The sequence below is a fragment of the Myxocyprinus asiaticus genome, chromosome 19, assembly GCF_019703515.2.
Source record: "Myxocyprinus asiaticus isolate MX2 ecotype Aquarium Trade chromosome 19, UBuf_Myxa_2, whole genome shotgun sequence".
In the NCBI taxonomy this organism is placed as follows: Eukaryota; Metazoa; Chordata; class Actinopteri; order Cypriniformes; family Catostomidae; genus Myxocyprinus; species Myxocyprinus asiaticus.
The window spans coordinates 46,955,256-46,981,979 of NC_059362.1; the positions used below are offsets into that span (position 1 = coordinate 46,955,256).

The following is a 26,724-nucleotide window of genomic DNA, read 5'->3' on the forward strand; positions in this document are numbered from 1 at the left end:
GTCAGAAAAGTGCTACAAGTGTCAAATTAATTCCTTCAAAATATGTAAACAGGAGTGTTTTTTTATCTTCATCAAAGCAAGTAATATTTCAGTTTTAAATGTTTAATTGTATAACATAATATCAACATGAAAATAGCACGTTATGACTCTGAATATCTCCAGTCATGATCACACACAGGCAAAGCTCAAATCATGAGATTCGTCCGCTGGAAGATCAGTGCCAAAACACGACTGACGTGATGTGTTCTTCCACAAATTGCTTGCAATTTTAAGTTTCAACCACAGATGTCGCTAGAGAGCACAAAGATAAGTAGTGCAGCTTTAAAATGCTAAACCTCGATATCAGTATTTACCAATGACATAGATTTGGTTTGAACTTTGGGGGAGGTGGGGGGGTCTGTTTTCCTCACCCTAAATAAAACAACTGATTATTTCTATGGATGCCTTCAACATCTCCACTGACTCCACATATGACTCATGTGATTATTTCATTGTTTTCTTAATTCATACAAGTGTTTTATGTAGGCAACAGACCTACAGACCATTGCACATGTTGTCAGCCACTGACTGTGTCTTGTGAGACACAAAGTTTTATTCCAGCAGGGGGCGCTTGACACTCTGAAAACCGAATCCTCCATGCATCCGCATTTAAATCCCAGAACGTTTAATATCCCTTTGGATATATTTTACACTGGATATCTATTTTTAATAAATAATTTAAAATAGTTGTGAATGGAAATCCCTTTCAGCATTATCTATAAAAGCATTTAAAAAAATCCTCATCCAGTAATAATAAATGACTGTGATTGGCCCATCCTAGCCAGCGCTGAGAAAAGTAACAGATACCACGTGACACCACCGTCTACGCTAGAGGGGGATTGTGCGACACTAGTTGGGCGATACCAACTCGTACAACGGAGGGGGACTTCAGTTTTGAATTAGTCAAATTATGAAAGATTCACAGTCATGCAATTGCAAGGTATCTCATACTAATTTATTTTCAGCATTGATTAAAAAAAAATATATAAATGAGGACAGATGCATGATGGGGACAAATCACAATTTTCAAAAGAAATCAAATACAAATGTCTCATTTATGCTCCGATAGCTGCTGCTGTAAGCCCCAAATAGTCCCAAGAAGCCTTTATATCTCCTTTTACTTTAGGAAGTTCTCTTAAAAATTAGCCATTTTCTACTTATCTGTGAGCTTGCTTGGCTGAATCGAATGTTATATCTTAGATGTCCAGAATATATATAATTTCTTATTTCTTTTTATTTATTTATTTTAGGGTGAAATATGAGCTGGACATGTATTTGACAGTTTTCATGAGACTCACCAGACACATTATAAATTCCCACAATAAAATACAATCATGTTTATGAACCACACCACATACACTAGTTCAGTTTCATCATCACGAGAGCTGATCCACAGACGCTGACCTGAGAATACGAACAGTGATCTCATACACAGCGAACACGACCATGTTTACAGGAAACGCTCGCAGGCAGTTTATTCCGAGGCTTTTGAAGAAAACCGCCGGTCCTTCGTTACGCACAGTCTCAGTAACGCAGTGAACGAGTCCGCGGTATCGCTTCTGCTCTCTCACTCCGTCCATCTGTAAACGAGCTTTAATCACGTCCATCGGCGTTCCGACAGACCAGCCGGCTATTCCCGCGACTCCACCGGCGAACAGCACCGCGGCCAACTCTGACAATATTAAATCGAGATTTTACAGGCACGTAACCCTAATGTCCATAAAATTATCACATGCAAGAGAAATCATAACACACAGTATTTCTAAAAGGCTTCATTCACCCAAAAATGAAAAAAAGGACATATAGGTTTGGATCAACATAAGGGTGAGTAAATGATGACAGAATTCTGGCTCACCTGGCTCTTTCTGTCCTGGTGGTGTTAGTTTTGAACACAGCGTGTTGTACGTCAGGAAGTACGTGGCGAATGACGGGCCATCCCTGAATGCCAGAGGAAGTGCCCCTTTATAAAGTCCTAAAATTCCCTCCTCTTTGGCGATGGTCAGCAGGCAGTGGATCGGACCACTGTATTTGGGTTTGGGAGAATTAAATCCACTCCTCTTGCGCTCCGTCTGACACTGCAGACGAACTTTCACGATGTCACCGGGTGACATCACAGAAATCTAAAAACACAGAGAATGACCAATGAATATAACTTAACTCACGCCTAACCTGTAGCTTAGGAGCCTCTGATTGGACAAACATATCATTATTATTTTCAAGACAGACGATCTGAGGGCCTATAAAGGTCATGAAATTAGAATTTCATTTCAACACCTTTTTTATTGAATTACTTTGGTGTCACTCTGAACACGCTACATTAACTGTATACAAAACTTTAAATAAGACACGGGAAACATGATAGAGTGATGCAAAAGACTCACAACATGGACAGAATCACGTAAAGCACGCTGAATCTACAGTATCTGAAGAAGCTGTCATTTACCACGGATAATAATTTCAATGCTCAGTTTGTAAAAACAAACACAATCACGGTCACAGTAATGCACTTACAATAGAAGTCTATGGGGCAAATGACTCAGCAGAGTTTAAAAGTAGAAATGCGAAGCTTGTGTTTTTGCTAAAGCACTCAAATTCATTCTTCCATACAAAACATGTATTATTTGAGACGTAAATTTGTCTTAATCATCCTTTTGAGGTGCGACTACTTTTCTTGGTGGATGAACTTCTGGTTATGTTACTGATGTAATCCCCGTGGGTGGAGTTGGCTTCATGTAAACAGTCCCTTTCTGAAACCAAGCATCATTCCAAAGTTCCAAAGACACTCCTTTCCGGGGGGCGCTGCCCTTCCGGCCCCGCCTACTGGCAGGCCTTCCCTCCTTCCGCGACCTGGGAGGGAGACAAGGGGAGGGAAAAACAAAACAACAAATAAAAGAGAGGGAAAGGCGAATGCGGAGCAACAGTGAGAGAGAGAGAGGAGAGAGAGGAAAAACATTCTCGCCGGTTCCCAGACACACTGTTGCCTGGTCCTCGATCACTCCTCCACCCTCTGGCGGACAACAGTCGCTCCTCCCAGGGCAGACCCCTGGCGGACGGAATGCCCCTCCATGTTTCGGCGGCTGGTAGGGAACTCCTCCGCCCCTGGCAGCGGCTCTACCCTCCAGGCGGTTGGCAGCAAGCCCCTCCTCCCCTCGCGGATGGTGGCCGTTCTTCCGACCCCGCTGCGTTTCGGCGGCCTGTAGGGAACTCCTCCGCCCATGGCAGCGGCTCTACCCTCCAGGCAGTTGGCAGCAAGCCCCTCCTCCCCTCGCGGATGGCAGCCGTTCTTCCAACCCCGCTGCGTTTCGGCGGCTGGTAGGGAACTCCTCCGCCCCTGGCAGCGGCTCTACCGCTCCAGGCGGTTGGCAGCGAGCCCCTCCTCCCCTCGCAGACGGCAGCCGTTCTTCCGACCCTGCTGCGTTTTGGCAGCCGGTAGGGAGCTCCTCTGCCCCTGGCAGCGGCCCCACCGCTCCAGGTGGCCGGCAGTGAGCCCGTCCTCCCCGTGCAGACGGCGGCCATTCCTCCGCGTCCAGGTGGCCAGTAGCAACTCCTCCATCCCCCCGCAGATGGCTGCGGCTGCTCCTTTGGGGTGGATGGTAGTGGCGAGGATTCTATGACAGCGCATCCCTCCTCCTTTCCGGGTTTCGGCACCAATGTAACAAGGTTCAATGGAAAGGAGGCAGCGTGAACCAGACGAACCATCAAAATGGTTGTACCTTTAAGTTGTCCCATTTTCACTTGCTTTCTTTCAGTAATGTGATGCATATGCGGTCTGCACTTTGGCAGGGGCCTCCGATCGCTTTAATTTGCCACTGAAAGCAAAAGTGTGCCAAATCTACTAGGGAAATTAGGTTTTATTTTACAGAAGCATTTTTTTGCAATTACTTTTAAGCAACTGGTGTCAAGGTGATTTTTAGTGGATGTATGACATCAGTTCACATCATGTTCATTAATGTGCTTGTGCTATCTTTCTTTCAAATACATGACATTTACTTTGATATATTATTATCAAAGCAAGTGTGTCTTAACTGTCTTAATTTCATTTTCGGGCCACTGATTATGTGCAAAGAGCAAATGAGATGATGGCTATTAATGATACCTGTGCCACACCACCTGCCATTCCTGCCAGGAAAATATCAAGCGCTGTGTTTGGAGCTCCAGGGCCGTGGATCTGACTGAAGCACTGCAGACAGTTCCTGTATGTGCCAAACACCACAGAAGAGGTCATGGATAAAGTGGTGACCGGCACGGCCATTCCTTTAAAGAAGCCATGGAGCTGGAGCAAAACAACATGGGAAGAGAAATTAACTCAAAGAAACACGAGAGAGAGCTTGTTGAATCTGTAAGTAGTGGTAAAAACTTTATTATTGCATTACTAGCTCTTGAAATATTATTATTATATTATTATATTATTATATTATTATTATTAAATATATTAACTATATGGGTGAATAACAAGTAAAAATGGCTCACTGTTTAGAAAACTCCCTCAGGTAAAAGTAGATATAAAGTTTTTGGCTATTTTGGGACTTACAGCAGAAGTTATCGGAGCATAAATGTGACATTTGTATTTGATGACTTACAGAAATCATATTTCACTTTGTGATTCTTTTGAAAATCTTTTAAACTGTGGTATTAGTGCAACAAAATAAACTGTACAGTCACATTCCTGAGAATGAGAGCTTTCATTTGATATATGACTTGTACATACCAAATGAAAGACTTTTATATTCTTATAAATATTTCTACCACATTACCTCTAGGTGGCGCTGATTTGCGACGCAAATGTTTTCAGCCCTTTTTTGGTTATTTAATGTAACATAAATATAAAAGTGATGGTGCTCTCTGAAAAGTTCAGATTCTAAGCTTTCAAATTATAACTCATATGACTGACCTATGTATCCGGGGACTTTAACGTTTTAAGCGTAAAATTATTTTGCAATAGGATCCGCCCAAATTCACTTATTATTGTTATTATGATGATTGTAATTCAGATTTTTTTACATTGTTGAATAAATTAATATTAAAACAAATACTACCACCATGTGTTGCATGACTACTTTACAATGTAAATAATCTATATTTTTTATTTTATTTTTTTACACTAGTAATGAGAATGAGATTTTTTTTGCATTATGATATGATAATGGACTCCGGAGAGACAAACGTAATGTCGCAATTGAAAACATAATTTCCTTTTTTTGGGGGGGGGGATCTGAAATATGACCTGTGCACGATCTTGACACCGTTTGTGAGATTCGTCCATAAATGTCTCACCCCTTCTCTTTTGATGGTTGTTACGATACACTGCCAGATTCCAGTGAACTGTTTTTGAGTCTGGATTCTGACCTGTGCAAGTGAACATACTCAAGGTCATTATATATTACATCAGTGACTTGCTGTTTAGATTGAACTACATTAAGACACAATAAAATACAGTATGTGTGTTCATCTGTCAGTGATTGATAGATTACTTTTACAGTATCCAGTGGATAACCGACTGCCACTCCACAAGCTCCTGTAAAACAACTACAGCAAATCAAACTGGATTGAGTAGAATTCTTTAAATGTCTACAAGCATTACAGCATCTATGGCACATGAAGAACTGACTGTGTCCTTCCTATATCTAATCAATAACATGCACTAGTATAACATTAGGTCTTATTGTGTATTGCTCTGCCAAAGTCATCATATTTGCATTGCTTAATGCACAATATTATGAGCTATAACAAAAGATCAGTGCATTAAACTGTACCTACTGTACCTATACAACACACTAAAGACATATAGAGACTAAACATTGCTTTATACATTCATTTACACAACTGGCAGAAAAACACAGTCTTTACATATTAAAGGATTTTACCCAATAAATTGATAACAACATATTTTAAAGTACCTGCAATAGATCCTGCAAGGAAGTCTGCAAAGTGCATAATCCGTCCTGCTTTGACTAGTTATTCTAAGTCATTATTATGGTTTGTGATTATCTATACAGGTCTAATGTATCGTTACACCACTCTCATGTTCAAGTAAGCGCGCGCATGTGCTTTAGGTCGCCGCACACGTTTATTTAGTAACCAGTCGACTCTTTATCACGTGGTTCCGTCTTTAGTTTGAGCATACATATTCATGTTTAAAGTGATATTCAACTTGCTTTTAAGCGTCATAAATAAATGCATAATACGCGATGTGCATTTCACCCTTTCTCTATAACCTTCTTTTCAGCCAGCGAGCTTATTTCATTGTCTGGAATGACTGCCGCATGCTGTATTGCTGTGCATTTGATTAATAAACATTGATTTCAACTGAAGTAACTGATGACAGAAAGAGTGCATTGAATCATATGCATGGCACCACTCGGATCTGAGCCCTATACAACATGTCCCAAGCATGAGAAACGCTGATGCAACGTGGGAGAGAATTTACGAATCAAATCGTTCTTTTGAGCCGACTCTTTCTATAAATGATTCTGTTGAACCGATTCGCAAAGCGTTCGTAAGTCACTGCCCACAGCATTTGTTTAGAAAATGTACCTGGTAAAAACCTTACCAGGGTCTCATATAGATGACATAACGAAACTGGAATACATTAATTACATTAAATACATTAACCCTTAAATGCATGCATGTTTAGCCAAACATTGTTACATACTCGAGTCTTTAGCGACCCGGCGTGCATATCTATCATAAATGGATTTACAAAATGTCCAGATAGTGTCCGATTTTCAAAACATTTTCAAGACAATTAGGAAATAGAATCGAATATATTTTGATGTTTTATTTTTCGTATATCAAAGAGATGATGCAAGAAATCTAGAACAGGATTCACTACTTCCACACTGAAATTTCATGAGATGCAACTGGCTGTCAAACACATATTGAGCTACTCATAACACATAATCTACTCATATGTATTTTCTCATGCACTTTTTGAGTCTAAATAGATGCACAACTTGCATAATTTCAGTAGTACACTCAAATGATAATAGTCATATCGTCCTGTTCATGTGTTACACTTGCTATAGTTTACTTCCACATTGCTTCTTCGTCAAATGTTAATCAAGTCAATCACTGAAACATCAGCGCCACCTTGAGTAAGAAATACAGGATACTGATAATTCATTATTGTCACACAGAATATCAACGTGATATAGTAGTTATTTGTATAAATATAGTTGTGACGAGGAGGAGGGCGTGGCTGGGACCGTGCACCGTGCACGACCGGCGTTGAATCAGCTGATCAGCGGGATAAAGGGAATCCGGAGGCGCCTTTTCGAGAGAGAGAGAGACGCACGCAACCACGCTGCATGTGTGTCTGTGCCCATTTATGTTTTATGTTGTTTTAAGTTCATTTGTATCATTAAACTTTACATTTAATATTCAGCCGGTTCCCACCTCCTCCTTGCCCATCCTTATACTGTTACAGTGGTGCCGAAACCCGGGAGGGAGGAGGGATGCGCTGTCGCGGAGTCCTCTCCGCTGCCATCTGCCCAAAGGAGCAGCCACGGCCGTCTGCCTGGGGAGGAGGGGTCGCTGCCTGCCGCGAGGAGCCGGAGGAACCGCTGCCGTCCGCTGAAGAAGGAGAGGAGCGGTTCTGTCCATCATGGGAAAGAGGACTCACTGCTGTCCGCTGAGGGAGGAGCGAGCTGGCATCCGCCAGAGGGCAGAGGAGCAGTTGAGGACCGTGTGACAGCATGTCTGGAGCCGGTGAGCAAGTTCTTCTCTCTCTCCTCTCTCTCTCTCTCTCTCTCTCTCTCTCTCTGTGTCCCTGCTTGCCCTTTCCCTCTCCCCACGCCTCCCCTCGTCTCTCCTTCCAGGTTCAAAGGAGGCGGGGTTGTCCACCGGTTGACGGAACAGCCAGAAGGGCAGCATCTCCCCTCAAGAGGTGGGGGGAGTAAGTCAGTCCGGTGGCGCCCTGACCTGAATAGGGCGGGGGAGGAGTGTGACGAAGAGGAGGGCGTGGCCAGGCCGTGCACAGTGGGCTGAAGCCGGAGGCACCAGTTCGAGAGAGAAGGAGACGCACACGGCCGCGCTGCATGTGTGTCTGTTTGTTTATGATGATTTAAGTTCATTTATATCATTAAACTTTATGTTTACTGTTCAGCTGGTTCCCACCTTCTCCTTGCCCATCCTTATAGTGTTACAATAATACTCATTTGTCTTGTTATAAGCAAAGAAATATATATCCTGTGATAGTAAACTTATCTACATTAGATATGAAATAATCATAAAAATAGGATTTATGGCAATGTAAAAAAAAAAAAAAAAAGTGACACTATTACATATCTCACATCTTTAATGCCCCTAAAATACACTTTTGGTAACTAAGCAGTTATAAAAACATTTTTATTTTTACATTATTCAGAAGAGAAAGGTTGAGGAATACTAAAAAGATATGGACATACCTCTAAAAAATGGATGCGGTACAGGGGGTGTAATGAGGTCCCGGGTCACTCAAGACCCCAGGTATGCATTAAAGGGTTAAATACAACCAATACGACTAAAACGGCCTAATTTAGAAATGTAGTGATAACATAGAAGCGCAATTTAACCTCCTGAGACCCCACGTCCACCTGCATGGACATTACATTTTGGCTTCGCTACATGGAACGCATAATTTAATTTAATTTACATTTACATTTTCATTTATGCATTTGGCAGATGCTTTTATCCAAAGCGACTTACAGTGCACTTAATACAGGGACAATCCCCCTGGAGCAACCTGGAGTTAAGCCTTGCTCAAGGACACAATGGTGATGGCTGTGGGAATTGAACCAGCAAACTTCTGATTACCAGTTATGTGCTTTAGCCCACTATGCCACCACTACTCCGGCTGATCTCAGTTCAGGAGGCTCTGTGCTGTCAGTAAAGGGATAAACTTTCGATGCACCGAGTCATGTGACAAAACAACATGGTGCCGATCACAGCGGAGTTTGTGTTTGAGAGAAACACCAACAAAACTACATCTGGTAAGAAACCTAATTAAGATTTTACATTGAAATCTGTTTGAGTCAAAAGATTAGAGTCTCTAGTTTCATCCGATATGCCATTTTTAAAATTTGAGCGATTTACTACGAAGCGGCACGCTGATAAACACAATGACCACGTATGTGGACTATATGCTCAGATTCAGTTAAAATATCCAATATTCACTGTCTGTGCATTATCACATTGATAATCAATGTATGCATCTAAAAACTGGAAAATTTTGCTTTCAGAGGCTTTATATGGAGTTAGGATGAAAATAAGGTGCATTTCTAACTGTTCTGAGACCAGTGCAGACAGACAGCACACTGGAGGTTAAGTCATTCACTAAATAGGGAGCAAGGGAGCATCCTATAGCTCTCTATGCAGTTAAGTGCATTCACTCCTAAAATCTGATCAAAAGTTCAGTTTCAGGCTGCAGATGATGTTTGGATCACTCAACATGTTTGACAGACATGTGACAATGATAATCAGTACATAGATTCAGAATTTATAATGTATCATTTTATTTTAACATGGTTGACAGTGATTGGATGATGCTGGACATTACTTTGAATCAGAATTAATTATGCTAATTTATGATGTAATGTCTGTGACATCTCAAAAACATGAATAATCAACACTCCTGGAAACATAATAAACTATTTGATGAAAACAATCTGACTTTTTATAGCTTGGTATTTTTTTTTAAATTTTACAACTTAGTCCCGCTGTCCACATATGGATATTTTTAAGAAAACTATTTGGTCTTAAAAAAAAAAAAAAAAAAAAAAAATGATATATATATATATATATATATATATATATATATATATATATATATATATATATAAAACGCATATATATAATTTTTTTAAGACCAAATAGTTTTAATATATATATATATATATTGCATGTTTATTAGGTGGTACTAGTTACAAATCAAAAAGGGGAATGGAAAATGCACACAGCAGTCACGCTCGGGTCTCAGCATACTAATTCAATTTCCACTAACAAACAAAAACACGTAAAATAAGACTTATTGGGAGCTTATGGGAAGTTAGAAACATTTTTGAGTTATGACTCCGAATCGTTTTTGAACCGAATCAATGAAACGAACCGATTCGTTCAAACATATCAGACTTCTCGGCGCTAGTCCTACTACGGCGAAGGAGCGGCTCATGAATATTTATGACGCAAACACAACGTCACGCGACGTCACTCAAGAGCGCTTCGGCCTTCGCCATAGTAGGACTCGTAAAAATGGAAACCAGATAAAAAACGCATGTGACGCCAGCACTGCCACAAGAATCTCCCTTGAATGCGTCGCGATTGGCCGCACTCACACACACCTCCCCACCGACAACTATCCATTCAGGGGCTGGCATACAAATAGACAGTAATCCAAGAAAGGTGGTATCTTGGCGGTGAAATTTTCCACTACAACCTGATTAGTGACTTAGACAGTTGGCGCAGACTTCGCTCTGACAGTGTGCGTGCTGCTGCATATATTACCGGGTTGAATGCATTATAATAACCTGAAGACTGCTGCAATTCAGTGGCATTTCATCGCGGGACAGGCCTGAGGAAATAGCCAGTCGACTAAAAACGAGTTATCTGTCCTAAAACCAGTTTCAAACCCACCTGAAGTGAAGGTTGATACAGTGGGAGTCAGTTTGAGTCGCACTGATGGACTTCCTTGCTGGCTGCATAGGAGGTAAGTTGCATTTCTACTAGTATAGTACATTAAATTAAAGTCTGCTGGGTGAATCGGTGCGATTAGTGCTTAGTTAAGCTTGTTAAGAGGGGCTAACCCACATCCAGTCATTAACACGTTGGATGTATGGCAGATAAACGGATGTATATTGCGATTTACTGTAATTATGTAAGTATTCGAATATCTCACAAACAGATATTTAGAAAGTAGGTCTTCACATCATATTTATAATAAAGAATCAATAACATGTTTGCATAATAGCTGTGAAGGATATTGTGACGTGTCTAATTTCAGGGAATATTGTAGTTAGATTCTCACCTGCTCAATTTCTTTCTGTAGTGGAGGAAGCAACTACGTCACACGGTGTCACTGAGCACGTGACAATAGATTTGTTTATAGTGTTGGGTAACGTTACTTTTAAAAGTAACTCGTTAGAATATTGCGTTACTCTTAAAAAAGATAACTTAGTTAAAACGTTAATTTTTATGGAAAGTAAAGCGTTACGTTACTTTTGCGTTACTCTTCCGTTACTTTTTTATTACAGCCACTTTCTCTTCTGCTATGCTATGCATTCCATACAAATAAGTCATGCATTGCATACAAGAGACATTACAGGTCACGCTAGCTACTGTACAACACTCATGTCAAAACAACATAGTAAACAAACAGATATTTAGAAAGTAGGTCTTCACGTCATATTTATAATAAAGAATCAATAACATGAATATGCATGATTTGTTTTTCCATCAGCATGGCCGACAATATGCATAATGAAGAATAACCACTGTCTTACCTAAAGCAGCAAAGTCCAACACGTGAACCTGCATCATATATGCCATCATGTGCGATGCCCATCGACAATACCAGAGTCAACTTAAGATGTTTTATGTCAGGATAAAATTCAGTGGGGAATGCCAGCCTAACATGTTCAAGGAATAAGTCTGATGAATAAATGAATATTTTTCACTTAAGTCATCTCAGGGCACGCTTGTTTTGAGTTGATCCACGGTGACAGACGCCACAACTTCAAAGGCGCATGTTGATACATGATACAAGTTTGTTTCATGAATCAAACTACTTGTTTATTATAAAACAAAAATGTAGAATATTTTTAGAAACTAAGACATTTTCTCTGCATACACAATCGAGGTAGAACGTTGCCCGGAGCCACTGATCCAGAGTCAGCTTTTCTCATCCCATTCTCCCAGTTACGGAGAGCTGTAACACGGAGCAGTTCAGCTGCATAAGTCAGTGAACTGAGCAAGTATTTCACCCTGTGTATCATGTCATGGCCAGTGGAAGACTAGTCTTATAATCCCTCTGCCTAAACACAGGAAACAATCGCGTTTCACTCAACCGAATGTTGAATGTTAAATGCTTTAACGCGGAGCAGTTTGGATGCAAACTGATCCTAGAGCAGTGGTAATGGGCAGTTTTAAAACAAAGCAATTCAGAATTATGGATGCACAATTGGTGAGCGATCATTCCACATTGTATGTAACTGTATAATCATGCCGTGACCACGGGAAGACTTCTCCAGGCTATACTGTACCACAAAAATGTGTGTTTACACACTTATAAATGCAGCGTACATGAATCAATCGCGGGGAAAAAAAACAAAGTTTCACTTACCACTTTCACTTGTTGTCATGACAACAGCAACGTTTTTGACGGCTGCACATGCAAATCCACGGCTGCAAATGATGAGTACTACTGGATTCCACCGAAGCGTTCAGATTTATATTCCTTTACCAGCAATATTTAGCAGTTTTTAAAACATAAATCTCAAGGTGGGCTAAAAGAAGACTTATTGTGCTCTTGTCCATCACTGATAAGCATGGCTTATACACTGCAGAACTACAGTACCCATCATGCACACACATACTACAGCTTCATTGTGCAAGTCTAGTAGGCAAGCCTCAAATGTAACTACAATACCCATCATGCACTACGTCTCCTCCCCGAAGTTTCACAATTTTACTCCTGATTTCTCACAATACGGGGAAAGTAGAGGTGTACAAATGTATTTAAAAAGTAACTCCGATATTATGGTCTAAAATAATAAAATATTGCGTTCCTTTACTCGTTACTCGAAAAAGTAATCTGATTACGTAACACACGTTACTTGTAACACATTACCCCCAACATTGTTTATGACACTCTTCAATCAAGATTGACTCATTTTTATGCTGAGGAGTTGAATATAATTGAAGAATAGCGAAAATGCTGTCATTTATGTCTGTTTATTTGGTTTTACTTTAAGGTGTTTTGTTAAGCTGGAACTGTAACATCTCAAATTTGTATGTACTTTTTAAGTTCTTGGTTTGTATGTTTCTTGTTGTTTAATTACAAAATAGACAGTAGATTGTGTTAAACTTCATTATGCCTACAGAATGGTAAACACTGGTCAGCTGCTTGATGCAACATTGTAACTTTAGATGTTTCATTGTGACTGATTTGATCATTTACACAATGAAAACACTGTGAAGTTGGTTACAATGTCAACATTCTTCTGTGGAGGACAGCAAAACAAAGTTGTGCTTATCTAAAGGCTACTTTCATTTTCTTTTCTTTTTTCCTCCAAAGTGATAGTTTTACCAGTTGGTGTTTGCTAAAGTAATCATCACTTTTACTATTGCTTAAATAAGGGTTATTGATTTAAACCAACCTCTAAGAATAAGTATTAAATGTTCACTGCTCCAGACTAGAGGTAGACCGATATATCGGTTTTATCGATTAATCGGTGCCGATAGTTGCTTTTTGGAACTATCGTAATCTGCTAAATCTATGTCGATAGTTGCCGGAAGTTTTTTTCATCATTTTGTCATTTCAAAATAAGAGTCCCTGGTGTGTTTTGGGTTGTTTATACTTAAAAGTCCTGCGTTATGCACCAAATCTTGGTTGAACAATAAACTGCATCTAGGATTTTATTAGGGATGGCACCGATATGATACCTGGATTGGTATCAGGTCCAATACTGACGTTTTTACCTGGATCGGGTATCAGTCCGACGAGCCCGATCCAAATCCAAATTGGTCATTGACGTTTCTGTCAAGCTGAAATAATGACATAAATAACCTTCTAATCACCATTAAAGTAGTCCATATAACACGTGCATTTTATTCAGGCTCTTACAGTAATCCAAAAGCTTTGTGAATTGCAAAAGGCTGTGTTTAATAATAAATATACAGTCAGCATGCACAGCTATAGTCTCTGGCAGCACGCTTCACTGAACAAGCACCGCTATGATGACACACGCGCAGAGGCTCGTGATGCGCTGCTCAGTGCAATATGTGGGCACTCCACACAAACTAAAAATTACAACTGATATTTATCACCAATGTATAGTAAAATTATTATTATTAGAAATTGCAATAAAAACAAATTGGGTTCCAAAAATGACTGTGTGATTGAAAAGTGGATTGATATACTAATAAAACTAAAATGAAATAAATAAATAAATAAGAGAGAGCGAGATCTGAAACCATTTACAAGTCCAGATACAAGTTAAAATATGTAAAGTGAACTGGCTTCTTTTCTACTGAAGACTTTCACTGGAATTACTGTTATGTTTGCAGCTGCTTCCTGCAGACTAGTTAACTATAAAGTTTTGCACATGCTCTTATGTAACTGTTTTTTGTTTTCCTATTTTATAATGAATAATTTATTGTTAGAGGTTTTTGTTTCTTTACACAAAGAGTACTCCCAATCAGTACCACACAGTGAATTATAGATGTTCTAAATTCATTAAGAAAAAAATAACACTAGTATCGGATCGGTATCGGCCGATACTGATAGTTCGGGTATCGGAATCGGATTGGAAGAGAAATTTTTTTATCGTTCCATCCCTAGATTTTATTCATTTTGGAATCTTTGTCTTTGCCCTCCATAGTAAAGAAATATATATATATATATTTTTTTGACATTTTATAAATCTATTTTAAAAACTATCGGCCGATTAATCGGTTATCGGTCTTTCCCCAACACCTTAGTTATCGGTATCGGCTAAATCCACTATCGGTCGACCTCTTCTCCAGACATGAGTGATCCCTCACATCATGTGTGTTGTTGAGGAGAGGTGTGCTGTTACTTCACTAAGAAATAACACTTACCATTTTTACCTGAAAAACCCCATAGACTTACATGATGGCTTACTAAGTGCATATTAAGCAGTGATGGGAGAACGTATCTACAACACTAACCTACAAACCTCCTTGAAGTCGTCCTATTCTCTTGTGCATTAACTGACATGCTTGAACTGCTGTGAAATGTGTTTCCAGGAAAAGCTCAGAATAGCCCCCCCACTGTCTGAGCATGTCCTGTAAAGGGCCGAAACTATCCACACGCCCACACAGGAGCCAATCACGGCCAGTGAGTGCTCGTGATGCATCTATGAGTTTTTCATTTTAGTGACGTGAAGACAAAGTGCTTTATAAATGTTGGAGCACAGGTGTCGTTATGGACCTTCATTGCAAATGAAGAATGGTTTTACCCAAAAGCAAAAATTCGGTCATTATATACTCACCCTAATGTTTTTACAAACCCGTATGACTTTCTTTCTGCTGTGGAACACAAGGAAAATAATTTTGAGGAATCTTCACATACAACGACTGATGTAGTTCAAAAAGGACATGATGACGCTGTGAAAGTATCATTAAAGTAAGCCATCGTGCAGTCTATTCCAAGTCTTCTGAAGTCATGCAAAGTTTTGTATAAGTTGAAAATCTTGACGTGAAAATCTCATTCTTCATTCTGCATATTCAAAATGCGATTTATGAAGGCACTCATGTGAATGAGTTTTGAAAGCTATCATATGACTTCTTAAGACTTGGAATATAGCTAGCACATGAGTCATATGGACTACTTTATAACACTTTTATGGTGTTTTTTTTTAGGGATGTACTGATGTATCGTCCACTGATATTTATTGGAAAGTTATTGATCGAATTACAACCATTGGCATATCAGTCATAAGAATGGAAACACTGATTTAAACAATATAAATAAAAAATATCTTATTTACAATTGATTATGTAATTTTTATTTTATTTTTTTTTTGCATTGTAAAAAGTTCATAATATTTTTTTTTTCTGTGTGTATTATAAAGAAACACCTGGGTCAACGACATGACACTCATTTATTATTATTATTATTGTTTTTTTGTTTTTTTTTCCAATCTATTACATTTTTAAAAATTTTACTTGGTTACACCACATGGAATTTTGAAGTAATTATATATATATATATATATATATATATATTATACACACAGTATATTAGAAGATATTTGTAGAAAAACTATAAATGTTTTTCAAAAATGTATGAAACCAACATGGACAAAAAAAATTTCATTTCTATAAAATTGATGAATGTGTTTTTCGCATTTGTCAAAATAAAAGCATGTTAAATGAATAATATGAATTGTATTTATCTTTCATTGTGAAAATCTTAAAAATTTGGCCTGTCATGTGTTCAACAGATCAAGTTCATGTTCAATGGAAATAATGTCTTGTTAGAACAATAACCATTATATACTTATTATATACAATTATATAATTATATTCGTTTGTACCTCTTTGAACATTAGTTTCTAAGCAAAACTGTGATCTGATGACAAAAATAAGGTCGAATCAGACTATAGTTTTTAGTTAAAATCAATATCAGTATTGGCAAAAAAATTCATATTGGTGCATCCCTAGTGTTTTTGTTCTTTTTAGAGCTGATCCCCCCTCCTTTGGCTCAACAATCAAAATGTAAGAAAATAAATAGCGTTTACTCGAATGTATTTAAAAGTTTTTTTGCTTTACGTAATTTGCATTAATGTGTTTGTGACGAGGAGGAGGATGTGGCCAGGCTGTGATGGCACACGCCTGGCGCTGAACTGTCGTAATCAGCCGGGAGGGGAATAAAGACGAGCCGGGAACGCCAGTTCGAGAGAGAGAGAAGAACGTGCTCGTCGGCTCCCAGACACGCCATCGTCTGGTCTTCACGTTTACGTTTATGCATTTGGCAGATGCTTTTATCCAAAGCGACTTACAGTGCCCTTATTACAGGGACAATCCACTTGGAGCAACCTGGAGTTAAGTGCCTTGCTCAAGGACACAATGGTGGTGGCTGTGGGGATTGAACCAACAACCTTTTGCTTACCAGTTCAGTGCTTTAGTCCACTACGCCACCACCACTCTTCAACTGCTCCTCCTCCGGACGAAACCACTCCTCCCCTTCTTGGCAGATGGCCGTGGTTCCTCCGGCTCTCATTGGCCAGCAGTGACCCCTCCGTCCCCAGGCAGACGACCGCAGCTGCTCCTCTGGCGGATGGCAGCGGCGAGGACTCCGCGACAGCACGTCCCTTCTCCCTCCTGGGTTTCGGCACCAGTGTAACGGGGTAAGGGATGGGCAAGGAGGAGGCAGGAACCAGCTGAACAGTCAACGTAAAGTTTAATGATAAAACTCAACATAAAACAAACATAAACAAACGCAGACACACATGCAACGTGGCCGCGTGCGTCTCTCTCTCTCTCGAATTGGTGTCTCCGGCTCCCCCTTATCTCGCTCTCCCGCTGATTCAGCACTGACCGTCGCCCTCCTCCTCATCACAGAGTTCAATACACAATATTGAGGTGAACTAAATCATACATTCGTGGGGAATACCCATAAGCCCTTAATTTAAGCACGTTTGTTTGGTCAAAAGGAACTTATCGGGGCCTTTAATTAGATGTTATTAACCATTCAAAGAGTTTTTAGCTCTTTTTAGTATTATTGATGTTATTTCATGTAAAGTCCCCGTTTGGGTGAACTTTAACAACAATATTAAAGTTAATCTGAAAAACAGCTTGCAGTTGTTTGTTTAATCTTATTCGTGTGACATATCTTTTATTGTAAATAAAGTTGAATGAACTGATACATTTGTGTACTGTATATCTAACAAAGGCTTTCTAGTTGTAATAACATAAAATAACCATAAGTTGAATTTACTTAAAAAGCGTGATGCAAAAGTACTACATATATATTTTAAGTAAATCCAACAATTTTTTTTCCAGTGAGATGTAGACACCAAAGATGGTTCAATTTGTATGTAGTTCAGATGTAGTTTCTTCTTTTGAAGAAAGAGAGCCATACAGCTAGTAAATAATAATAAATGTCACACCATGTTTGTAAATAAATGAACCGGACAGTGTGGCAAACTGAAATGAACTCTTTGCCTTTATTTATGTTGGCCACTTTGATTTTTTTACATAACATCACCTTCGTCACTATTCAACCCTTGGCCCCAGTGACTCCACGGTTATTCAAACCGATATGCTCCAGACTGCCCCTCTCTCACAAGGACGTGTTTTCATTGGTCAGGATAGGCCAACGCCTTTTCTCTTGGCAGCCCACCCGTCAGATTTTACGCATATGAGTCCAGTGAGCTGGGGTCGGCCATGTGGATTTGTCGTTGGCGTCCTTGACATGATGCAGTACGTCACCACTGTAATTTAATACTCTTTGAAATACTGAGAAACTCTGGGGAGCACGAAGCTCTTGTGACTCGTTAGATTTCTAGCGTACATGAGCATCAGAGATCGCTCAGGTCGGTGTTGCTGTAGTGTTGAATCAACCAGACGGAAAATAAAGTGCTGGATATCTAAGAATTGAGTTCTCATGTTCATATACAGCTGTGTTAATGAAAAAGAGGCCGTGTTTGGAACAGTATACTACCACACGACGCTTACTATTTCTGTATTGTATGCAGTATGTATACTATGTATGCATGGAATACCCAACTGACCTAGTACATTTGCAGAAATGTGCAGATTGCAACCAGAGCACATTGCGTTCGACTGTACCTTCCACTTCCAATGTAATGAATGAACAGGAAGTTTTCTCTTGTTTTGACAAAAGATTGACAAATATCATAGTTGTCGATTATTTCCCTAGATATTATAATCACAATTATTAATTTCAATTATTACAATTTAAATAAAACATTTATTTTGTTTAGGTCAATTGCATGCCATATTCTTTATTTAGGCTACACATCCAAAACAAGCTGAGACGTTGTACGTTTTACGTCAAGTACGTTTACGTTTTTAGGTGTTAGCACTGGTGAAACTGCACAAATTAAAATATACTAGCATGCAAAAGAGTTTGTTTGAAGTAATTTTTTAAAATTATTAAAAATGTGATTATTACTACTACAATTTAGTATGCCTAATACCACTACAATTTATACAATATCATATTTTTAATGATTTGATATAATGATATATTTTTATTACTATAAATAAAATAAAAGGTGCTGCAACACCCTCATTTTTTTGGGACTGGACATTTGGCCCCAAAATCATCACATAATATGTATTTTAGAGGTAGACTGATATATCGGTTTTACCGATTAATCGGTGCCGATAGTTGCTTTTTAGAACTATTGGTTATCGGCAAAAATCTATGTCGATAGTTTCTTTTTTCCCCTCATCATTAAACCTCATCTGGTGAAACATATACAAATAAACTCTTCATCTGGTGAATATATAAGCTGTCAAAAGCATCATATAAGTTAGCCAAGTCTGTGTAATTTTAAAATAAGAGTCCCCGGTGTACTTGATGATAGATGATAACTAGACGCCACTCGCTGAATTAAACGTGCCACACAGTGAGGTCATATGACAACAATGTACTGTAGCATACTACTGTTTGAAAGGTTTATCACTGCTTAATGCGTTCTTTCACATTTCGCAGTATTCAGTAAGCTATTTCAAACTGCTGAGTTACATTTTACTCCAGTTCTTTTTGAAAGTTTGTAACATCAATATGTTTATCTTTTATATTCAGGTGCCGCTGGAGTCCTGGTCGGACATCCATTTGACACGGTTAAGGTGAGTTTTCAAGTGCCACTGATTTTACTGTATGTTAGTTTGAGCGTCATGTGAAACTGATGTTGATTTCTCTGTGGCCCTCTAATTAACTGCATCTCTCGAAACAGCAACCGAGTAAACAGTTAACACTGCTATTTTTGGTTGATGTTTCACGGCGGGGAGGTTGTCAGTGCGTGGCCCTATCCATTTCACACTGAACTCTGTGACTTACAAAATACTTCTGTTGCTTCATAAATCATTTTGTGAAAGCACATCATAATCTTCACTGCCATGGTTTCATGAGAATAACCCCAGTGTTGTTGTTTAAAGGCACTATGGTGATTATTCATCGCCCCTTGTACGGTTCTAACCTACAACCTTCCAGTTACCAGTCCAGATCTTAAACAACCAGGCCACACCACCCTTTTCACCTGTTTCCATATCTTAATCAACACTTTAAGTATTCTTGATTTCTTGTGTTATTTTATTAATCCGCTTGTATCTCCTGTAGGTCAGACTTCAGGTACAGAGTGTTGATAAACCTCTTTACAGAGGAACTATTCACTGTTTTCAATCCATCATACATCAGGAGTCAGTGAGTAACATCTGTCTTCTTCTCTTGTACATTCGCACTGCAAATCAAAGTGCCCAAATCTGATTCATTTGTCACACAAGCTTTTTAATGCGGCTAGTATCAGACGCTCATCTGAACAAGTGACAGTACATCAAATATACAACACATGTGTAATTATTTATTGGTCCCATGTTATATTAGGCGTCTTTAAATACTATGCACTAACATTAAAATACATACAATACAATGTATTTATTGTGTAACTATGTTGTTCTGCAAAACTCTCACAAGTTTTACATTTGCTGCTTCTGAGGTTGAGGTACGGGTAGGTTTAGGGGTTAGGGTTAATGTTAACAGTGTAACTACAGATGTATTTAAATGCAGGCAGTGTTGGGTAACGTTACTTTTAAAAGTAACTCGTTAGAATATTGCGTCACTCCTTAAAAAAGTAACTTAATTAAAACGTTATTTTTTATGGAAAGTAAAGCGTTACGTTACTTTTGCATTATTTTTGCGTTACTTTTTTCTCACAGCCACTTTCTCTTCTGCTATGCTATGCATTCCATACAAATAAGTCATGCATTGCATACAAGAGACATTACAGGTCACACTAGCTACTGTACAACACTCATGTCAAAACAACATAGTAAACAAACAGATATTTAGAAAGTAGGTCTTCACATCATATTTATAATAAAGAATCAATAACATGAATATGCATGATTTGTTTTTCCATCAGCATGGCCGACAATATGCATAATGAAGAATAACCACTGTCTTACCTAAAGCAGCAAAGTCCAACACGTGAACCTGCATCATATATGCCATCATGTGCGATGCCCATCGACAATGCCAGAGTCAACTTAAGATGTTTTATGTCAGGATAAAATTCAGTGGGGAATGCCAGCCTAACATGTTCAAGGAATAAGTCTGATGAATAAATGAATATTTTTCACTTGCGTACACATTCGATGTACAACGTTGCCCGGAGCCACTGATCCAGAGTCAGTTTTTCTCATCCCATTCTCCCAGTTACGGAGAGCTGTAACACGGAGCAGTTCAGCTGCATAAGTCAGTGAACTGAGCAAGTATTTCACCCTGTGTATCATGTCATGGCCAGTGGAAGACTAGTCTTATAATCCCTCTGCCTAAACACATTTACTGATTTTTTTTTTAATGCAGTGTGTAGTAACACATAAATCAATCGCATTACATTCAACCGAATGTTGATGTCATATCACGCTAAAACACTAAATGCGCATGCACGTTAGTGAGTTGATTGACAGGCGATGTCTGTATCTAAAAGGTGATTGGCTCTTTTACCTGCAAGGCGGGACTTTCTTTCTACATCCATTGACTGTTGGGTGCTAGAGCTTCTTGGTTGGGCGTTCCAATTTCTCCCATTCATTTAAATAGAAGTGACTTGTGTCTCTCTGCTAAATAGTTTCTGGCGTCACACTTTATAGAAATACAATGCCCATCATGCACTACTACTCATCCCTGAAGTTTGCACAGTTTTACTCCTGATTTCTCGCAATACAGGGACAGTAGATGTGTACAAAAGCAATGCGTTACTTTATTTAAAAAAAGTAACTCCGATATTATGGTCTAAAATAAAAAATATTGCGTTACTTTACTCGTTACTTGAAAAAGTAATCTGATTACGTAACGCTCGTTACTTTTATCACGTTACCCCCAACACTGGATGCAGGTACTTTAAATGTAAGTGCAATGCAACAACACATATGTACATAATATGTACATTGTATCAAATGCTTATTACGTAGTAGTTAAAGACATGTAATGAAAAGTGGGTCCAGTTATTTTTGAGGGGCTCCATATATTAATGAGGTTGCCATCTTACACCGAGCCATCATGCCACTGGCTGTTTGGAGAAAAAAATCGAATTGCGTTTATTTTGAAAATATTGTTTTGAATTGCGATATTACAGTATAAAATATGACTCATTGTCACCTTCTTCCCAGATGCTTGGCCTTTATAAAGGCATCGGTTCACCTATGATGGGCTTGACATTCATCAACGCCATCGTCTTCGGCGTGCAGGGCAACACCATGCGCATGTTGGGCGAGGACACGCCCATGAATCAGTTCCTGGCTGGGGCGGCGGCGGGCACCATACAATGCGTCATCTGCTGCCCCATGGAACTGGCCAAGACCCGTATGCAGATGCAAGGTACAGGTGAGAAGAAGTCGTCCACTCGGAAGTTGTACAAAAACTCCCTGGACTGCCTGGCTCGCATCTACCAGCGTGAGGGTCTACGGGGGGTCAACCGGGGCATGGTTACGACCCTGATCCGAGAGACACCGGGCTTTGGCGTTTACTTCCTCGCATACGATCTACTGACGCGCTCACTGGGTTGCGAGCCAGAGGACCCATACATGATACCCAAACTGCTGTTTGCCGGCGGCATGTCAGGAATTGCGTCATGGCTCTCTACGTACCCCGTGGATGTGATAAAGTCGCGACTGCAGGCCGACGGTGTTGGCGGAAAGTTCCAGTACAGCAGCATCATGGACTGCATGCGGAAGAGCATTGAGCATGAAGGTTGGCGAGTTTTCACACGTGGACTGACTTCGACTTTGCTTCGTGCTTTTCCGGTCAACGCGACCACGTTTGCTACCGTTACCCTCTTCCTGATGTACATGCGGCCCGACGAGGGTACTAAAGACTGTGAAACCTCTCCTGCATCGCCTGCGCATCATTCTGCATTGCAGCAGCAAGCACAGCCGTCCAGTCTGTGAGTAGCTTTCTATGACTACCACTTTTGTGGGATAACCCTTGGATGGAACTAGTTCGTAGCACTTCCCAATATGGCTGACCTGTTACTAAACTATAAGTTGCAATGCAGTGTACCATCTGCCCACTGTATATGGAATTGCACAGTCTGTCTGTAAACATGTACGATAACTTGAGCGCTGTGAACTGCATATGTAAATATATTTTTTATATTCTATAATATTTAAAAAACAAATGTGTTCCCTTTTGTCTGCCTTACAAGAACAACTGAACGTCCGAATCCGACCGCTGAAAGTAAGACTTTGACTGTTGATATAATCGACAGCTGTTGCATCTAAGGCTCCTTTTGTGTTTACTTGGCAGAACTAGAAAAACTTTCCTTTTGGCTATCACATTGCAAACATCTGCTACACAATTTTTTTTTATTATTTTGCTAAATGCAAATCAGTGTCTGAACAAAACAAACCCTCTTTCTTGCAAGCCTTTAGAACTTAAACTACATCCACATTAATCCGGATAAATGTAAAAACTGCATTTTCGTTTCAGACACTCTCCATCCACATTGTCATTTTCCAAAAGTTGCTCGTCCACACTGAAACGTCTAAAAAAGCTTAAATCCCCTTACTGCGCATGCGATTAAAGCATGGTCTCAAACGCAATTGTCCTTGTATTCCATTTTTGTTCAGCAATTCCGGGTAAACTTCCCGTCGCCTTTGAAGGAATGCAATATGAAGGTTGTACAAAATAACATTTATCTTTAACGTTATCAGAATGGATATCATGCACAACAACGCGGCTACAACATGGGCCGCCATCTTGATTGTTTTGGGTTGAATGGATCACATGACTTACTCATATGACAACAAATACATCATTGTTTTCTAATATCTCTCCACCCTACAACGTGAATACTGCGTTTTCACATTAATTAACTTGAGAGAACGTTTTCGAAAAGCTCTGTTTTCGATGGACAAAAATGCAGTCTCAGTAGCCGCTTTTCCACTATCGGGCCAGTGCGAGCCAGGGCTATCAACTGGCCAACCGAGGCCAATAGCCTCGGACCTGCGAGACCAAAGATCGATCTGCGTTCCCACCATCGTGCCAATAGCTAGCAGTATTGCCCTGAAACCCACCCTTAATACGCCATCCTGGTGCCAATGTCACACACCCCTGACTATTTCACAAGCAAGCTCAAACTGAGGTATCATGTTATCTAGTTATCTAGAATATCGAGTTTATATCATTTGTAAACACTAGCTAGCTAGCAAGATAAGTGTTGACAACTCACTGACTGTAATTGCCATGGTGTCCCGAGTGGTCTCTCCACTAACAGCGGGACGATGTCCCAGCACACCATCCATGATCTCAAACCTTGGAAAGTTCTTTCTTTGGGCACTGCTTTGTCCAATGTGCGTTTTAACAGATTTTTACTGTGTCCGCAATGTTTGAATTTTTCCCGAACCTGTACCATTGTGCTCTGGATACACAATCTGGCAAGTTCTGCGAAACTACGCCTTTGAAATTGACCCCTCCTCAATCCCCAGTTGGCAGTTTGGCCCAAGGGTAAACCGAGGAGGCACGATGAAGCCCCGGATGTGACCGTGGTAACACTCCTGGCCCCGGCACGCATTAGCATGCCCTCATTTTGCCCGATAGTGGAAATGCGGCTAGTGTGTATGGAAGGCTTAAACGTAGAGAAAAAGATGCGTTTAAAAATGTATCCTCATTAATGTCGACGTAGTCTTAGTCAGGGTAGATGGCATGTTTATTTTGACATGAATAAAAGCAAGACTAAATCTAATGGAAAATCCAGCTTAAGATGGTAGCTGGTTTATAGCTATTCAAAGCCGGTTATTGGCTGGTCAAATCTGGTCATTAACTAGTTGAACAGCTACCATGTTGCATAAAACATCTTGACCATTTTAAACTGGTCTGACCAGCTTGTAGCTGGTTTGTTGCTGGTCCAAGCTGGTCAACCTGCAAGAAACCAGTCGCAGTGTTCGAAAAACGGATACCTGCTTAAACTAGATTTGACAGTAATTGAGGTTTTTGTCCAGTGGCGACGTACTGTGTATGTCCAATGGTTCATCAACTTAACAATCAACCAAGGTACACAACAATATGACATACTGAACGGACCAAACTTTTGCCTATCTTAGCCTGGTTTGATTCGCTTAATTTATTTATAAATTTTAAATATTGTTTCTACCAAAACTAAGGTGAATACCCCAAACATAAGCTAACCTAACCCTAACTAAATTTGTACTATGAATCCAACCATACATGGAAAATGTGATTATCAGACTCTGGAGAATGTAGCCTTGGTTATCAGGATAATTTTATTCTGGGGAGTGAAAATCTCCTTTTAGTGTGAGCTGCTGTCTGACTGGTGAAATTGCATAAAAGTTTATCGATATCTTGGCGTATGGTTACATTTTTCTCAACTTGTGCAATAAATATGGTAGACCCCAGATTATGTTTGCCCAAGTTCCCAGGCTTCTAAAAAATCTAAATTTGACATCTGAACTGTTTCCTTTTTCTACTTGGGTAGTATTAGCTTACAAATGATTCATTTCTAAGAATCTCACTTCATGTTTTGGACATCATTCTCAAGATTTCTGTTTGGCCTATTTAGCTCACCTTACACTGTTTCCTGTTGTTTTAAAAGAGAACTAGCCTAACCAAAGGTTTTTGTTGTACACACCAAATTCTGATCTCTCGGTGTTAAGTTAGAGTGCTTGCCTAATCCATGTGGCTCCTACCCAGAATGAAACATTTGCATGTTTTCAGTAACTTACTCAAATTGGGAGAAAAGTTGTATACAAACCATGGATATCCACTGACTGTAATATCAATACTACTATTAGAATTTTAAAATGAACTACTGTATTTTATGTTATGTCCTGTGTTTTGGTCGACTAAAGCATGTGGGTTGTCTCAGTTATGATGTAAGATCAATATATATATATTTTATGTTTGTATACTGTATATATCATGCTTGAATGTTCTCAACAGATAGAAAGATGTGTAAATGGTGAGATGTGTATGTTTGATAGAGTTCTGAATGTAGGAGGGAAGGAAGCTATTTACAAATACTGTTTCCAGCAGAGTGTGATTTCATAGGCTTTTAAAGACGTGCTGCTGCTCTTTTTGTAAAGGTTACGGATTACTTGTTGATTAACTGTAAATATCTAGTATCTAGGACCGATGCTTTGAGAACAAAGTACTTTTTGTGTGATATCTGTGAGAAATGTAAATAAACTATATTTTACTGAGTTAATTGGTTTCAATAGTACTGAAGTGAATTTTAATTTGAATAGCTTTAGATTTTGTTGTTTTCAAGTTTGACATTGCTGTTGCTGAAGAGAGAAAAATATGGTGTCTGTTGTCCTATTTTTGTAAGAAAAGGCTTAGTTCAGCATTGCTCCCATTTTAAATTTAGTTGGCCTCAACCAGTTTATAAATTGCTTTTAGTCAGCTGAAATGAAATGTGAAAATAAATGGGAAAAATGGTCAATATCTCCAGTAGTCTTTTTTATGTCTTAACATACAATATAACCTTATGAATGTATACAACATTGCATAATGTATATTTCAGGTGTGGGTCAAATTCATTTGTGCACTGTGTTCTTACCCTTGGATATATTTGAAGAGGAACAGTTTTAATTTGGTTGGTTATGGGTGAACCTTTTTTGTAAAATGCTAACAGTGCAAGTTAACCTAACCCTAATCCCATTATTCCAATAAAAAGCTATTTTTTTTACTTCTTTCTTTTAATTCCAGGATAGGTCAGATAAAGCAATATTTGTTTAGAAGGACAGCAATACAAAATCAAG

The 26,724-nt window shown here is 39.3% G+C and overlaps 3 protein-coding genes across 8 annotated transcripts in view; 1 reads left to right on the forward strand and 2 right to left on the reverse strand.

Annotated features, from left to right (window-relative positions):
- LOC127409640 (mitotic checkpoint serine/threonine-protein kinase BUB1 beta-like) overlaps positions 1–26,724 on the reverse strand; it is a 119,752-nt gene that overhangs the window by 27,656 nt on the left and 65,372 nt on the right. The window lies entirely within an intron of this gene.
- On the reverse strand, positions 984–11,069 carry LOC127409726 (solute carrier family 25 member 47-A-like). 5 transcript variants are annotated; one of them, XM_051644486.1, is made up of 6 exons: positions 11,039–11,069; positions 5,511–5,565; positions 5,314–5,385; positions 4,136–4,312; positions 1,895–2,159; positions 984–1,711 (listed from the first exon to the last, which is right to left on the reverse strand). In XM_051644486.1, exons 4-6 carry the CDS (start codon positions 4,289–4,291, stop codon positions 1,416–1,418), a joined length of 717 nt encoding a protein of 238 aa, XP_051500446.1. In that variant the 5' UTR covers positions 4,292–4,312; positions 5,314–5,385; positions 5,511–5,565; positions 11,039–11,069; the 3' UTR covers positions 984–1,415. The 5 variants fall into 5 exon arrangements, with proteins under 5 accessions (XP_051500446.1, XP_051500442.1, XP_051500444.1 ...); XM_051644482.1 differs by lacking the exon at positions 11,039–11,069 and adding an exon at positions 5,937–6,070 and having other exon boundaries at positions 5,511–5,554; XM_051644484.1 differs by lacking the exon at positions 11,039–11,069 and adding an exon at positions 5,937–6,062.
- LOC127409720 (mitochondrial basic amino acids transporter-like) lies at positions 10,276–26,651 on the forward strand. Of its 2 annotated transcripts, none has more exons than XM_051644474.1 (4): positions 10,276–10,720; positions 19,535–19,578; positions 20,069–20,152; positions 22,117–26,651. In XM_051644474.1, exons 1-4 carry the CDS (start codon positions 10,693–10,695, stop codon positions 22,891–22,893), a joined length of 933 nt encoding a protein of 310 aa, XP_051500434.1. In that variant the 5' UTR covers positions 10,276–10,692; the 3' UTR covers positions 22,894–26,651. The 2 variants fall into 2 exon arrangements, with proteins under 2 accessions (XP_051500434.1, XP_051500435.1); XM_051644475.1 differs by having other exon boundaries at positions 10,277–10,720; positions 19,888–20,152.

Coding starts and splice junctions, on each gene's coding strand:
- LOC127409720 (XM_051644474.1), top strand. CDS start 10,693: ATGGACTTCCTTGCTGGCTGCATAGGAG. Junction 10,721..19,534: donor CCTTGCTGGCTGCATAGGAG/GTAAGTTGCATT, acceptor TTTTATATTCAG/GTGCCGCTGGAGTCCTGGTC. Junction 19,579..20,068: donor ATCCATTTGACACGGTTAAG/GTGAGTTTTCAA, acceptor TATCTCCTGTAG/GTCAGACTTCAGGTACAGAG.
- LOC127409726 (XM_051644482.1), bottom strand. CDS start 5,973: ATGCACTTTGCAGACTTCCTTGCAGGATCTATTGCAG. Junction 2,160..4,135: donor TGGCAGGTGGTGTGGCACAG/GTATCATTAATA, acceptor CTGTGTTTTTAG/ATTTCTGTGATGTCACCCGG. Junction 1,712..1,894: donor ACCAGGACAGAAAGAGCCAG/GTGAGCCAGAAT, acceptor TAATATTGTCAG/AGTTGGCCGCGGTGCTGTTC.